This window comes from Diceros bicornis, chromosome 2 (genome assembly GCF_020826845.1).
Source record: "Diceros bicornis minor isolate mBicDic1 chromosome 2, mDicBic1.mat.cur, whole genome shotgun sequence".
Taxonomy (NCBI): Eukaryota; Metazoa; Chordata; class Mammalia; order Perissodactyla; family Rhinocerotidae; genus Diceros; species Diceros bicornis.
In genome coordinates this window covers 11,468,846-11,485,985 of record NC_080741.1, presented here as the reverse complement: position 1 = coordinate 11,485,985, position 17,140 = coordinate 11,468,846, and the positions used below count along the sequence as shown (strand labels likewise).

The following is a 17,140-nucleotide window of genomic DNA, read 5'->3' as shown; positions in this document are numbered from 1 at the left end:
CCTGAAAACGGATGCTGTGACCTTAAAGGCAGTTTCTCAATTTTCTCAATTTTCGAAACTGTTCATCTTTGGCTGAGTAGAGACACATGACCTTTGAAGGCAGGTCATTTGTCACTCGTAACTAAAAATGTAGGCTTTGATTAATTATGAAAGGTTTAAAAAGCCTAAGTCTATTGCTAGAGGGTATGCTAATCAATGCCCCGCTTATAAACTTGAATACAATAACCCATAATAACCATTACAAGCTAGTAATGGAATGTCAGTGATTCCCCCCACCAAAGACATGCATGAAGTTTTGAGCATAGATTCCATACTTACTTTTAAATAATACTATATGTAACTGTGAGAGAATTCAGTCAGTATTAAATAAAATATTTGCAATAAATTCAAAGGAGGTGGCAAAAATATCCTCCTAACATTTCTCAAGTTCACCAATTCTAAATTAAATAATATGAACTACAGTACTCACGTGCTGGTTCTGTATTAGAGCATCAAGATTGGGTTCACATGGAATACTGAAAACCACACGAATCCTACCTTCTGTAATCACATCCCCTGAATCCTGAACCTGGGGGGGAGGGGGAATCACAGTATGTTTTAGTCTCCTTCACTACATTTTATTTACTTATTTTTCTACTTATTTGAACAGTGTTTATTACTACTGAAATACAGTAAGACAATAAAGTTGCATAGTGGAAATTCTCTTGGAATTTGTAAGTGGATGTGATTATACTGTAAATTTGTGTTACTGTACCCTTGCTTTAATAGCTGTTAACCAGTCTTTTTTTTAAATTAACTTTTTATTTGCAAATAATTTCAAACTACCAAAAAGTGGCAAAAATAAAAATAAGTCAAAGAACACTTGAGCAACATTTACTCAGATTTACCTATTGTTAACATTTTACTCCACTTGCTTTAATACTTGTGCTGTGTATTTACATACACATAATTATTTTTCTGAACTTCTCCAGGGTTCATTACAGATATCATATCCCTTACCCCTAAATATTTCAGTATATATTTCCTACGAAGAAGGATATTTTATTGTATAGCCACAGCAATTAGGTACATAAATTTACATTGATACAATATTTCCATATAATCTACTGTCCATATTCCAATTTTGTCAGTTGACCTAAAAATGTCCTTTAGAGAAAACTCTTTTCTCCCTCATGACAGGATCCAGACTAGAATCAGATATTGCATTTAGTTGCCTTCAGCTTTCTTTAATTGAGAATATATCCAGAGCCTTTCTTTGTCTTTCATAACACTGACATTTTGAAGAACACAGTTCACTCCTCCCTCTCTACTCTCATTTTGGATTTGTCTCATGCTTCCTTGTGATTAGGTCAAGGTTATCCATTCTCAGCTAGAATAGTACGTAGGTGATGTGTCCCTCTTAGGATGTCACATCTGGAGGTACATGATGTCCATCTGTCCCTCATTAAGATATTAATTCTGATCATACCATCAAGATGTTGCTCAATTTCTTCACGTACAATGACTCTTTTTGTTTTCCTTGCCACTAATAAACACTCTGTGGGGAGACACTTTCTAAGATCATGAAAATATCCTTCTCCTGATCAAAAATTCTCCCTAGGTTTATCTTCCAATGATGATTCTTGCCTGATTCAATCTTTATCATAATGGTTGCAAAAGGATGGTTTTCCAACTCCAGCACTTTCTCTACATTTACGCTTACATGATACTATAAGCAAGAGCCCCTCCCTCCCTATTTATTTATCTATATATTATCACTGTGGAATCATGAATTCCTGTTTTCCTTCCAATGATTTATGATTCATTACTGTACTTAATTATTTTGGTACTCAAACTGTCCCAGATTTGGCCAGTAGAAGCCACTTCAATCCGGTTCCTGTGTTTATGTGATATGTTCCTATCATTCTTTTGAGCACTTCTTTGCTTTCTGGCATAATAAGAGGTTCCAGCTTCATTCTGTACCTACCCTGCCCCAGCCCTGTAATCAGCCATTTCTCTGAGAAGCCCTGTTCCTTTCAAGGTATAGTACTAGAGGTCAAGATCTGGGCATTATATGTGTTCACAGCTACCAGGGTGTCTTTGCTTCTTATCCTTTTGAGTAAACTGAGCTAGAAAATATATGTATGTATAGGCATATATGCATTCATGTATATACAAATATACATATATACACAAATACATGTGCCTATATACATACATACACACACTATACACATGTATTTTAGAAATCATGAGTTCACATCAATACCTCCAATGCTAATCTATCCCCACAGGTTCTTTCTTACATTCTCCCATTACGTATTTGCATGTACCTATTTCCATGTGAGAACCGGAGTTCCCCAAATCATCAATACATTTAAAAATTCATTAACACTATAATACATCTAAAATAATTTCAGAATTGCTCCATCTATACCACCACAATAAACAGATCTGCTAAAAAAGAGATCAGGATTTGAATTCTCTTTTCCCCCACCTCCTGACCCCAACCTGCTCAAGACTAAAGATACACAGCCAAATACTGTTCATAAGTTAGATGAATGAATTCTTTCTTATAATTTTCCCCTTCAGTATTACATTTTATTTTACACCTAAATGAAGAGATGTTAAATAACTGTATTAACTTGAAACTAGAAAGAAATTTAATTAATAACAATAACAGGAACTAACTTCTCCAATGCAGCCATAATAGGGGGTTCCCAGCATAAAGACCATACTTCTAGGAGGAAACAAGTCATCCAGTGTTTTGATACTGGAGAAACGGGAGTCAAAAGCTCGGATGTCCTATGTAGAATAAAATAAAAGTAAATCATCACAGTCAAAATTTTTATAGATTGCACATCAAGTCTTTTTGCTTATGGGATTATGACTATGCTAACTGCAAATGTCAAATACAAAGATTTTTCTACATAACAATACTAGTAGCTAAAATTTATTGACTGTGTATACGACACTCTTCTAGGTACAGTCATGCATCATTTAACAAGGGGGATACATTCTGAGAAATGTGTTGTTAGGTGATTTCCTCATTGTGCAAGCATCATAGAGTGTACTTACACAAACATAGATAGTATAGCCTACTACTCACCTAGGATATATGGTACTAATCTTACAGGACCACCTTTTTATATGTGGTCCCTTGATGGAAATGTTATGCAGCGCATGACTGTACTTCACACATTTATTAGTTCATTTAATCAAGACAACCGTCTGTGACAGAAACCAATACTAGCTTCACTTTACAGATGAGGAAACTAAGGCACAGAAAGGGGGTTTGACTTTGCCCAAAGTCAAACAGCAAAGAAGTCAATTCAGGCAGTCTGTGCTCTTAATCACTACACTATACTGTTTCCCCAAAATTATAGGATCACTGCACACTTTAAAAAATTTTTGTTCCCTTATCACATCTAAGATTACATGATAAAAGCAAATGCCTTTTGTATTTACTAATTTATTTAAGGCAAACAGTTTTTGGAGAAAAAAAATCTAAAAATGCAAGGGTGTAAGTTAATACTGGGATTTTTCTTTTAGAGATAAAGTTAAACAAAAGACAAGTTTCCTAATCACATACAGGGCGAGTGTCAGAGCATGTAATACTCCTTTTAAAGACTACTATATTTTGCAAATTATATTAAACAATAATATCCATTATACATTGCTGAATTAGTCTTCTATTTATAAACAAATATTAATATGATATAATCTTTTCTCTATACACTGTGCAACAGTATACATTAAGATAGAATTAAGACTTGATGGAGACTTACCTTGACAACAGTTTGATAAACAAAAGGAAGAACTTGTTTTGACCACTGTTTCTCTAGACGAACTTCACCATTTTGATTTATTTGATATTTACGACCTGTGAGTAACTGAGCATACACAACTGCAGATGTTTCATTTATTATTATTCCTTTTCTTCTCAGGTAGCTAAAAGAAAGAATAAAAGAGAAATACAGATACGTCTCAGTGCATATATTCTAGGATAATAATCATCACCCAAACTACCAACTCATAATCAAATGCTTAAATAAACTTTAAATAAATACGCTAGCAGTTCTGAGTACCAAACTTAAGACTTTTTGCATTAGTTGTTTCACTCTGTGGATACCTCCCCCAATGTTTGTGAGATTAAATGAGAACTCGTAGAGCTATAAGAAACTCCTGTGTTTCATACTCACTAGAATGGCTATAACAAAAAAGGTGAAAACAAGTGCTGGAAAGGATGTGGAGGAATTGGAACTCTTGTACATTGCTGGCAGGAATGTAAAATGGTGCAGCCACTGTGGAAAACAGTTTGGCAGTTCCCTCACAGCCCATGGGAAAGTCCCACACAGAGGTGACTAAGTGATTGCGGGGGTGTGTTCATCAAGCCAGCACTCCAGGAGAGCAGATAGTGACAGCAAAGTGAGAATGGCCCCAGGATCTCACAGGCGAAAGAAAGCACCCCTCTTCCTGCCTGGTGCTCCACCTCAGGCAGATGGCCAGAGCGCCTGAGCAGACATGAGAAAAGCAGCAGCTGTAAGCAAGCGAACTGCAGATTGTGGCGGGCTCAGAATAAACAGCTCTTGACACCCACCCAGTGGTGGCAGGTGGAATCTACGACCAGATACTCTAACTACATGGAGGCACAAATCCACATCATCAAACAGTATGAAAAAATATATTAATACACCAGAAGGAAAATGACAAGCACCCAGAAATCAATCCTGAAGTCAGAGAAATTTACAATCTAAATGACAGAGAATTCAAAATAGCTATCATAAAAAACTCAACAAATTACAAGAAAATACAGATAGTTCAATGAAATCAGGAACTACTTCACAAAAGAGATTGAAACTATAAAGAAAAACCAATCAGAAATGTTGGAGATGAAAAACACAATGGATGAGACAAAGAAAAATCTGGACTCCCTGAATAACAGAACTGATATTATGGAGGAGAGAATCAGCAGTCTGGAGGACAGAAATATAGAAATGCTTCAGATAGAAGAGGTGAGAGAACTAAGACTAAAAAGAACTAAGACTAAAAGAAATTCTCTGAGAAGTATCTGACTCAATTAGGAAATGCAACATAAGGATTATAGGTATTCCAGAGAGAGAAGAGAAGGAGAATGGAGAAGAAAGCTTGTTCAAAGAAATAATACCTGAGAACTTCCCAAACTTGGGGAACGAGCTGGAAATACAAGTGAAAGAAGCTAACAGAACTCCTAATTATATCAATGTAAAAAGATCTTCTCCAAGGCATATAGTAGTAAAACTGGCAAAAGTCAATGACAAAGAAAAAATATTAAGGGCAGAAAGGCAGAAGACAATAACTTACAAAGGAACCCCTATCGGGCTTTCAGCGGATTTCTCAGCAGAAACCTTACAGGCTAGCAGAGAGTGGAATGATATATTCTAAATTCTGAAAGACAAAAACTTTCAGCCAAGAATACTCTATCCAGTGATTGATAAACAAAAACTTTCCCAGATAAACAAAAGCTAAGGGAGCTCATTGCCACAAGACTCCCCCATACTAGAAATGCTTAGAAGGCCCTCGTACCTGAAAACAAAAAAGGGTTTACGAAGCCTTGAGCAAGGAGATAAATAGGCAGACAAAATCAGAAAATTGCAGCTTTCTATCAGAACAGGTTAGCAAACAATTATAACATTAAAGATAAAGGGAAGGGAAACATAAAAAATAAATATAATCTTGTCATTTTAACCACAACTCACAACACAAGATAGAATAAGTTGTGACAATAACTTAGAAGGGGAAGAGGAAAGGGATGGAATTGGCTTAGATGAAGGAAATAAGAGGCTATCAGAAAACGGACTATCTCATCTACGAGATTTTTTTATACAAACCTCATGGTAACCACTAAACGAATAATCAGAACAGAGACACAAATGATAAATGAAGAGAAAACTAACAAAACTACCACAGAGAACTACCAAACTGAACTGGTAGTCCAAAACACACGGGACGAGAAACAAAGCAAATGCAAAAGAACTGGAAAATGAGCAATAAAATAGCAACATTAAGCCCTCATATATCAACAATCACTCTAAATGTAAATGGATTGAATTCTTCAATCAAAAGACACAGAGTAGCGGGACGGATTAAAAAACAAGACCCAACAATATGCTGCCTCCAGGAAACACATCTCAGCTCCAAAGACAAATGCAGGCTCAGAGTGAAAGGATGGAAGACAATACTCCAAGCTAATGGCAAACAAAAGAAAGCAGGTGTTGCCATACTTATATCAGACAAAGTAGACTTCAAGATAAAACAGGTAATGAGAGACAAAGAGGCGCAATATATAATGATAAAAGTGATACTCCACCAAGAAGACATATCACTTATAAATATATATGCACTCAACACAGGAGCACCAAAGTTCATAAAGCAAGTATTAACAAACCTAAAAGGAGATATTAACAACAACACAATAATAGTAGGGGATCTTAACACCTCACTTACATCAATGGATAGATCATCCAGACAGAAAGTCAATAAAGAAATAGTGGACTTAAACAAAAAACTAGATGAGATGCACTTAACAGATATATACAGAGCACTCCATCCAAACACAGCAGATTACACATTCTTCTCAAGTGCACATAGATCATGTGTTGGGAAACAAGCCTCTATAAATTTAAGAAGATTGAAATCATAACAAGCATCTTTTCTGACCATAATGCTATGAAACTGGAAATCAACTACAAGAAAAAACTGGGCAAGTGACAAAGATCTGGAGACTCAACAACGTGGTACTTAACAATGAATGGATCATTGAAGAAATTAAAGGAGAAATCAAAAAATATCTGGAGACAAATAAAAATGAAAATACACCATACCAACTCATATGAGATGCAGCTAAAGTGGTCCTGAGAGGGAAACTAATAGCAATACAGGTCCACCTTAACAAACAGGAAAAATCCCAAAAGAAAAAGAAGAAAACAAAGCCCAAAGTCAGCAGAAGGAGGAAAATAATAAAAATTAGAGCAGAAATAAATGAAATTGAAACCAAAGAAAAAACCAGTAGAAAGGATCAATGAAACTAAGAGCTGGTTCTTTGAGAAAATAAACAAAACTGACAAACCCTTAGCCAGACTCACTAAGAAAAAAAGAGAGAAGGTTCAAATAAATAAAATTAGAAATGAAAGAAGAGAAATTACAATGGACACCACAGAAATACAAAGGATTATAAGAGAATACTATGGAAAACTATATGCCAACAAATTGGACAATCTAGAAGAAATGGATAAATTCTTAGACTCATACAACCTCCCAAAACTGAACCAAGAAGAAATAGAGAATCTGAACAGATCAATCACAAGTAAAGAGATTGAAACAGTAATCAAAAACCTCCCAAAAAATAAAAGTCCAAGACCAGATGGCTTCTCTGCAGAATTTTACCAAACATTCAAAGAAGATTTAATACCTATCCTTCTCAAACTATTCCAAAAAATAGAGGAAGATGGAACACTTCCTAACACATTCTATGAGGCCAACATCACCCTGATATCAAAGCCAGGCAAGGACAATACAAAGAAGGAAAATTACAGGCCAATATCCCTGAGGAAAATAGATGCAAAAATTCTCAACAAAATAGTGGCAAACTGAATACAGTAATACATTAAAAAGATCATACACCATGATCAAGTGGGATTTATACCAGGGACACAGGGATGGGTCAACATCCACAAATCAATCAATGTGATACACCACATTAACAAAATGAAGAATAAAAACCACATGATCATCTCAGTAGATGCAGAGAAAGCATTTGACAAGATCCAATATCCATTTATGATAAAAAAAAAAACACAATAAAATGGGTATAGAAGGAATGCACCTCAACATAATAAATGCCATCTATGACAAACCCACAGCCAACATCATACTCAATGGGGAAAAACTGAAAGCCATCCCTCTGAGAACAGGAACAAGACAAGGGTGCCCACTCTCACCACTCTTATTCAACATAGTACTGGAGGTTTTGGCCAGAGCAATTAGGCAAGAAAAAGGAATAAAAAGAATCCAAATAGGCAATGAAGAAGTGAAACTCTTGTTGTTTGCAGACAACACGATTTTATATATAGAAAACCCTAAAGAATCCATCAGAAAACTATTAGAAATAATCAACAACTACAGCAAAGCTGCAGGGTACAAAATCAACTTACAAAAATCATTTGCACTTCTATACTCTAATACAAACTAACAGAAATAGAACTCAGGAAGACAATCCCATTTACAATCGCAACAAAAAAAACAGATATCTAGGAATAAATTTAACCAAGGATGTGAAAGACCTATACAATGAAAACTATAAGACATTATTGAAAGAAATCGATGATGACATAAAGAAATGGAAAGACATCACATCCATATGGATCGGAAGAATCAACATAGTTAAAATCTCCATTCTACCTAAAGCAATCTACAGATCAATGCAATCCCAATCAGAATCCCAATGACATTCTTCACAGAAATAGAACAAAGAATACCAAAATTCATATGGGGCAACAAAAGACCCTGAATAGCCAAAGCAATCAAGAAAAAAGAACAAAGCTGGAGGCATCACAATCCCTGACTTCAAACTATACTACAAAGCTACAGTAATTAAGACAACACGGTACTGGTAGAAAAACAGACACACACATCCATGGAACAGAATTGAAAGCCCAGAAATAAAACCACACATCTACCAACAGCTAATCTTTTTTTTTTTTTTTTTTGTGAGGAAGGTCAGCCCTGAGCTAACATCCGTGCTAATCTTCCTCATTTTGCTGAGGAAGACCAGCTCTGAGCTAACATCTATTGCCAATCCTCCTCCTTTTTTTTTTTCCCCCAAAGCCCCAGTAGATAGTTGTATGTCATAGTTGCACATCCTTCTAGTTGCTGTATGTGGGATGCGGCTTCAGCATGGCGGGAGAAGCGGTGCGTCGGTGCGCGGCCGAACCCAGGCCGCCAGTAGCGGAGTGCGTGCACTTAACCGCTAAGCCACGGGGCCAGCCCCCAACAGCTAATCTTTGACAAAGGAGCTAAGAACATACAATGGAGAAAGGAAAGTCTTTTCAATAAATGGTGCTGGGAAAACTGGACAGCCACATGCAAAAGAATGATAGTAGACCATTATCTTTCACCATACACAAAAATTAACTCAAAATGGATCAAAGACTTGCAAGTAAGACGTGAAACCATAAAACTCCTAGAAGAAAATATAGGCAGTACACTCTTTGACTTCGGTGTTAGAAGGATCTTTGCGAAAACCATGTCTACTCAGGCAAGGGAAATAAAAGAAAAAATAGACAAGTGGAACTTCATCAGACTGAAGAGCTTTTGCAAGGCAAAGGAAACCAGCAACAAAACAAAAAGACAACCCAGCCAACTGGGAGAAAATATTTGCATATCATATATCTGACAAGGGGTTAATCTCTATAATATATAAAGAACTCACACAACTAACAACAAAAAAACAAGCCGATTAAAAAATGGGCAGAAGATATGAACAGATATTTTTCCAAAGAAGACATACAGAGGGCCAAAAGGCTCATGAAAAGATGAGGGAATCATCAGGGAAATGTAAATAAAAACTACTCTAAGATATTACCTCACACTCGTTAGCATGGCTATAATCACCAAGACAAAAAACAACAAATGTTGGAGAGGATGTGGAAAAAAGGGAACCCTCATTCACTGCTGTTGGGAATGCAAACTGGTGCAGCCACGATGGAAAACAGTATGGAGATTTCTCAAAAAATTAAAAATAGAAATACCACATGACCCAGCTATCCCACTACTGGGTATTTATCCAAACAACTTGAAATCAACAATTCAAAGAGACTTATGCACCACTATGTTCACTGCAGAATTATTCACAATAGCCAAGAAGTGGAAGCAACCCAAGTGCCCATCGACTGAAGATTAGATAAAGAAGATGTGGTGTGTATATATATATGTGTGTGTGTATATATATATATATACTACTACTAAACCATAAAAAAAGACAAAATTGTCCCATTCGCAACAACATGGATGGACCTTGAAGGTATTATGTTAAGCGAAATAAGCCAGAGAGAGAAAGACAAACACCGTATGATTTCACTTGTATGTGGAAGATTAACTAACACGTGGACAAACAGAACAGATTAGTGGTTACCAGAGGGGAAGGGAGTTGGGGGGTGGGCATAAGGGGTAAAGAGGCACATTTATATGGTGACTGACAAATAATAATGTACAACTGAAATTTCACAACATAAACTATTATGACCTCAATAAAATTAAAAAAAAAAAGCAGTCTAAGAGAACGGTGACCAGCATAAATAAACCTAAGTGCTCATGAATCCATGTAGCCTTGTTGACCCTACTTGACTGTCGAGGTTTTAAACAGGAGATGCTGAACTGGCAGGCACTAGCAATCATTCTCGTGTGTGAACCAATACACATTGTTATCAAGTTCAGCAGTCTGTTGCCTTGATTATTCTCTCTGCTCTTTGCTGCCATCAGAGAAGATCAAGCCCATCCAGATGCGAAAGAATAGGCAGGAAAAGGAGGCAAGAGCTTTTGGTCTTCTTCACAGCTCAACTTTTTGAAAAAGTTGTCAATTTCTACAGTCTCCATTTCTGTTACTCTCAATCACTCCTCCACCCACACTAGCCTGGCTTTCAGGCCCAATGCTCAATCAAAACAGCGCTTGCTTTACCTCTTCGTAACATTTGACATGACTCATTCCCTTATTCTTGAAACACTCTTTTTCTTTGATTTACATGATGTAACACTCTCCTGGCTGTTCTCCTACCTCTCAAGTTGCCTCTTTCCTTTGCCTTTGTTGCCTCATCTTCCTCAAGAGGGTTCCTTCTTGTTTCCAACACTCCAGCTGCATGGGCCATTATCATTAGCATTACATATGCATCTTTTCCTGGGGCCACAGGGACCTTGCATGTAACTCTTCCCTCATCCTGAAACATGCTTCCTTCTCACTTTTTGCCTAACTCCTACTCCACATTCAGATAACAGTTTAATCAACATTTCCTTTGGAAAATTTTTTCTGACTAAGGCAAATTCCTCCCTAGCTAAGTCAAACCTCTCTATTATATGGTCTCAGAGCACTACTCCTTCAGAGTAATTAGTTGCAGTTTGTTCAAAAAAATCACACAAAACGTTAATATCTATCCCATCTAACAGCCATAAGTTTCATGTGTAGGGACTTTTTATTCACTATGGTATCTACAATGCCAACTACTGTACCTAACAGGTATCAATAAATAATTGTTGAATATATGAACAAATGACTAAACTCTTGTAGTATTTTGAATGAGTTTTTTTGCTATCAAAAGTCTTTGACTAAAAGAATCTCTATTCAGTCAAACAAATGTTTACTGAGTGCCTAGGCACTAGCCAAGGAATGAGAATAGAGTGGTGACAAAAACAGATGTGTTCCCTACCCTTATGGAGCATGCTATCTAAGGAAAAAGTCATTAAAGTAATCACACAAATAAATTTATGATGATGATTTTATTTATGTGCTATAAAAGAAAATTCAGAATGATATGAGCTATGACAGGGGTATCTAACTAATACTGTCGGGAGGCAAAACTATGCTCTACCTCTACCTCCACCTCCTGAGAGCTATGTTTATCTCCTTTTTTTATGCTGGATGGTTTTTTATAGTCTTTTTACATTTTCCCCGTTTATTTATCTTTGAATAAGGATATTACAGCCTGGAATTAGCTCCAAAATTACAGAAGAGGCATCTCCTTGAATTCCCCAAAAGTGTACTGATGGATACTATTATAAATAGGAGAGCTGATGCATAAATGTTTATGACACCATTTCATGTGCCATTGCCAGCGTCTTTATTCTGTTTTGGTTTAGGGAATTCTAGTGTTTGGATGAAGAAAGAGGTATGTCAGGATGGGATCATGGGACACAAAGCACTCTGATGACCATGAAAATTAGCATTCTGAGGAGGGCCAGCTTCTTAGTATTTAATTGGTACAGACCTTGCATTTCTGAATTCAGGGGCATATGGGACTTGGGTGTAGGTAGGGTAGGGGAGTGGGGAGAGGGAGAGGGTGAGCAACAAAGGAGAGTCTTCCTTCCTGTTTTTATTACTTACATGTGGCCAAGTAATTCACCGGCCTTATGGTTATAAAAATAACTCTCAAATTCAGGCAACCTATTAACGGTTATTCCTAGTATTAAGTCATCGTGTGTTTTCTTTTCTTTTTTTTTTTTAGTATAGCATGAAATATTTTAGTGACAAACTGGGCAAGGCTATAAATGCTGCTAACCAGAAACTATTTTAAACTACAACTTATTACTTTCTTTAGAATATAAAATGAAGATGTAATCAGCATTCAGAGTGACTACTATCTTTAGCAGAAAACAAATTAGAGGACAAGTACATTAGATCACATTCTAGTTCCATGATATTAAATGCTTTTTATGACACTCACAATTCTGAAATTCCTTGTACTTCTTTTGTCCAGTTAGATTGTTCTTTGTCTCCCAGATGGACCACTTTAGATGGCGGGGCAGTTCTGCCCAAATAAAGCTTCTGTGTTCCTGGAGGTTCTTCCAAGTAAAACCTTGTTTTTAACAAGTTAAAATAAAATAAAAATTATATTACCCCCAAATTTGCGGTTTAATATAGAGTTCTAGCAGTGTGAGTCTTCAAAGTGAAAAGGTTTCTACGTGGTATAATAGCAAAACAAAAAAAAAGCCTCCTTTTTTCAAACTGTAATATAAATTTCAGAACAAGGACTTGTAAAAAATTTCAATCAAAATTCAAAAAACAAATTACCATTCTTTCTCTTTTAAAAAACTAAATACAGGGGCCAGCCCGGTGGCGTAGTGGTTAAGTTCGTGTGCCCTACTTGGGTGGCGTGGGGTTCGCAGGTTCAGATCCCAGGTGCGGACATACACACTGCTCGCTAAGCCATGCTGAGGCCTAATAGAAGAAGACTGCTACAGATGTTAGCTCAGCGACAATCTTCCTCAAGCAAAAAGAGGAAAATTGGCAACAGATGTTAGCTTAGGGCCAAACTTCCTCACACACACAAAAAACAAACCAAAAACACCCCAAAAAACTAAATACATAATAAAACATAAATTTTTAAAGAATTAAAAAATATCCTCAAATTCAAGAAGTATTTTAGCTAAAAAAGTTTAACTTCATTGTGATCAAGACATTGTACCTAATTTCCAGTTTACAGGATATGTACGTGGGATGGAGGAGCAACTTAAATGACACTAAGAGGAAACAACCAGCTAAATTAAGAATTGTGCAAAATAACTGGCCCGTGCTCTTCAAGAAAAAAGGCAGGGAAGTAAGTTCAGCCCGGACCTAGGATATAACATCAACATACGGAAATCAATTGTATTTCTATATTCCGGCTGGGGAAACTGAAATTTAAAACATAATACCATCTATAGTTGCTCCAAACACATTTAAATACTTAGGTATAAATCTAACAAAATATGTACAGGATCTGTATGCTGAAAAAACAAAACCGATGAAAGAATCAAAGATTGAAACAAATGGAGAGATAAATGGAGATCCATTTGGATCAGAAGACTCAACACAGTAAAGATGTCAAATCTCCCCAAATTAATCTATAGGTTTAATATAGTTCCTATCAAAATCTCTCCAAGATTTTTGTAGATACAGAACAATTTATTCTAAAATTTATATGGAAAGGAAAAGGGCCAAAAATAGCTAAAACAATTTTGAAGAACAAAAATAAGGTGGAAGGAATCACTCTACTTCAGGTTAGGATTTACTACATGGCTACAGTAACAAGGTAGTGTGGTATTGGCATAAAAATAGACACACAGATAAATGGAACAGAATGGAGAACCCAGAAGTAGACCCACATAAATATGCTCAACTGATTTTGACGAAGGTGTAAAAACAATCTAACAGAGGAAGGATGGTCTTTTCAACAAATGGTGCTGGAGCATTTAAATATTCATAGGCAAATGTATGAACCTTGACCTAAAACTCATACCTTATACAAAAGTTAATTCAAAATGGATCATGAATTTAAATGTAAAAGGAGGAGGCAAAACTATAAAATTTTTTGAACAAAATATAGGAGAAAATCTTCGGGACCTAGGGCTAGGTGAAGAGTTCTTTGAATAAAAGCATGATCCATAAAAGAAAAAACTGATAAATTCCACTTCACCAAAAAGGCAGGGGAACTGAATTCTGATGATTAAAAAAGAATCCTCAAGATTTCATAGAGAAAAGAAGATACCTACAAAGAAAAAAAAAATTCAAACTGGTATTGACTTCTTTTTATTTTAAAGATTATTTATTTATTTATTTATTTATTTTCCCTCCAAAGCCCCAGCAGATAGTTGTATGTCATAGCTGCACATCCCTCTAGTTGATGAATGTGGGACGCGGCCCCAGCATGGCCGGAGAAGCGGTGCGTTAGTGCGCACCCAGAATCCAAACCCAGGCCGCCAGCAGCGGAGCGCACACACCCAACTGCCAAGCCACGGGGCCGGCCCTGGTATTGACTTCTCATCAACAAAATTACATGACAGAGTACAGCTGAGATATGTTTGCAAAGATCTGAGGAAAAAGGATTGGGCCTCTAAAATTCTAAACCTATGCGTGAGGAAAACAAAAAAGATTTTTTGGACATGTAATAACTCAGAAAACATAACATCCTGTCATTTTCTCTGAAAAAAATTAGTTTAGAAAGTTCCAGACACATGAAAAATAATTAAAAAAATAGGAAATCAAACCAAGTTTACACGAAACAAAGGTAAAAAAGATGGCAAAGAGTGACTTGTCTAAATAATCATTGATAAAATGATTGTGAACTTCAACAAAATGTTAAGAAATTATTTTAGAAATAGGGTTCAAGGTCGCATAATATAAAAAATTAATATATTCTTTAAATGAAACCTGGGAGGGGCATGGTAAAGGTAAGGTTATATATGCCATTCATTCTTGCCAGAAAGAGAAATATATTTGCTAAATAATATAAGGATAATTGGTAGAAAAGAATTAGGATATAGAACTTTCAAGCTATTAAAAGGAAAATAAGGTGAAAGGGAAAAAATAATATATGTATCTAAAATATCTCAAGGGATATACAGTCAATTATCAACAGCAGTTGAACTTCGAGTGGTGTGATTAGACTAGGACTTTCATTTTCACTATAAATATTTTTACAATAATTATATCAGCTAAAATGAAAGCCATCAAGTAGCACAGCAAATGTAAATTTAAAAAATTATGAATGAAATTTTACTTACTTAGTTTCTCCATCTGATACACCAACAACTCGAGCTTCTTCGAGATGAGGCCAGTTAACAAAGACAGACTTTCCAAGCACTGAGGAAGCTACATTTTCTATACTCTTAAAGTAAAAGCAGAAAATTTCTTTCATGTTTCAGGTCCAACAGAGAATTTTACAACTGGCTTGTGTTTATAATTGTGTATTTAAAATTTATAAAAACCCCAAAAACCCCACTGTAACAATTAAAACAGATACAAAATACCATTTGCTCACTCAAGCCAATTACTCCTATAGTGTCTGTACTTCTCAACTTTATTCCAACTTAAGCATTCTACCCACTTGAATTCAGTTAGTTTTCTTAATTTCTCTTCTCTAAGTTGTACCTTTATTGCTAACTACTCTTTTTCTTTCTAGTAGATTCTCCAAGATTTCTGTTCTTTTAGAGTTTTAATTTTTTTCCTTTTCTTTTAAAAATATTTTTCAGTTGATTTTTCCTACCTGTCTTTCTTCACCCTTTAATTTAGTATGAATCTGTTCAAGTTTATTTCAAGTTTACCTTCCTTTCTGCCAATCCCTTCTTATTAGAGAGGCACTATGACGAACTTAAAGTACTTTTCTGCAAATTACACGAGGAAGCTTGCCTCCTTCTCATTTTCTCAACATTTGGCAGTTATTAGTAAAGGGTGGCCCATTGATTTTAATCCTGAATGAAATTACTTGGTGAGAAAACAGGTTTCAGCAAAATCAAACAGAAGAGCACTGACCTATAATGTATTACTGTCCATAATAGCAGCCAACATTAGTAGAAATTGTGTTCAGGAAGAATCCTAAGTTCTTAGTTCTGCTGCTAACTAGTTTAGTGAATGTCCCTTTTCCAACCTCCATTTAAGTTTTTTAATTTGTAAAATTAATGAGTTGGGTTAGTCACTTTACAAAATTCCATCCAGTTGTAAAATTCTATGATTCTGTTATTCTCATGATTCTCTTGTTTATTTTTCTCATGGAAACTAAGAAAAGTGAAAAGAACAGCAGAAATGTCTAGAGAGGGCTATTAGTCATTGTTTCATATCAAATAATCAGACAGTATAAAACAGAATCTAAGAAATCTGATTTCATTTCAGTTTGTCGTTGGCATAATGAAATAAGAACACTAAACTTAAAGTTAGGAATCATGGGTCCAAATTTGGGTTCTACCTCTTTCAGCTACAGAATCTTAGGCAAATCATTTAATCCCACTGAGTCTGCTTCCCACCCCACCCGCCCCCCGCCAAAGCCCCAGTAGATAGTTATATGTCATAGCTGCACATCCTTCTAGTTGCTGTATGTGGGACGCGGCCTCTGCATGGCTGGAGAAGCGGTGCGTCGGTGCGCGCCTGGGATCCGAACCCGGGCTGCCAGCAGCAGAGTGCGCGCACTTAACCGCTAAGCCACGGGGCCGGCCCATGAGTCTCCTTTCTTTTATGAGAAGAAGGAATAACATCTACCTCACAACACTTATTTGAGGCTAAAATAAAATATAGTAGTTCCTGCTTATCCATGGTTTCACTTTCCACTTACATGTGGTCAACTGCTGTCCGAAAATATTAAATGGAAAATTCCAGAAATAAACAATTCATAAGTTTTAAATTGTGTGCCATTCTGAGTAGCCTGATGAAATCTCGTGCCATCCCACTCCCTACTACCTGGGACGTGAATCATCCCTTTGTCCAGTGTATCTATGCTGTATATGCTATCCACCCTGTAGTCACTTAGTAGCTGTCTCAGTTGTCTGACTGTCACAGTATCGCAGTGCTTATGTTCCAGTAACTCTTATTTTACTTAATAATGACCCCAAAGCACAAGAGTAGTGATGCTGGCAATTCGGACATGCTAAAGAGAAGCTGTAAAGT

The 17,140-nt window shown here is 36.2% G+C and overlaps 1 protein-coding gene across 4 annotated transcripts in view; it reads right to left on the bottom strand.

Moving 5' to 3' along the window:
• XRN1 (5'-3' exoribonuclease 1) overlaps positions 1-17,140 on the bottom strand; it is a 115,321-nt gene that overhangs the window by 48,852 nt on the left and 49,329 nt on the right. For all 4 annotated transcript variants that reach the window (XM_058551721.1, XM_058551730.1, XM_058551736.1 and 1 more), the window contains exons 19-23: positions 15,268-15,371; positions 12,450-12,581; positions 3,768-3,930; positions 2,671-2,784; positions 470-568 (exon numbers count right to left, since the gene is read on the bottom strand). In XM_058551721.1, the coding sequence (XP_058407704.1) occupies positions 470-568; positions 2,671-2,784; positions 3,768-3,930; positions 12,450-12,581; positions 15,268-15,371 (612 nt within the window). The remainder of the gene's footprint in view (positions 1-469; positions 569-2,670; positions 2,785-3,767; positions 3,931-12,449; positions 12,582-15,267; positions 15,372-17,140) is intronic.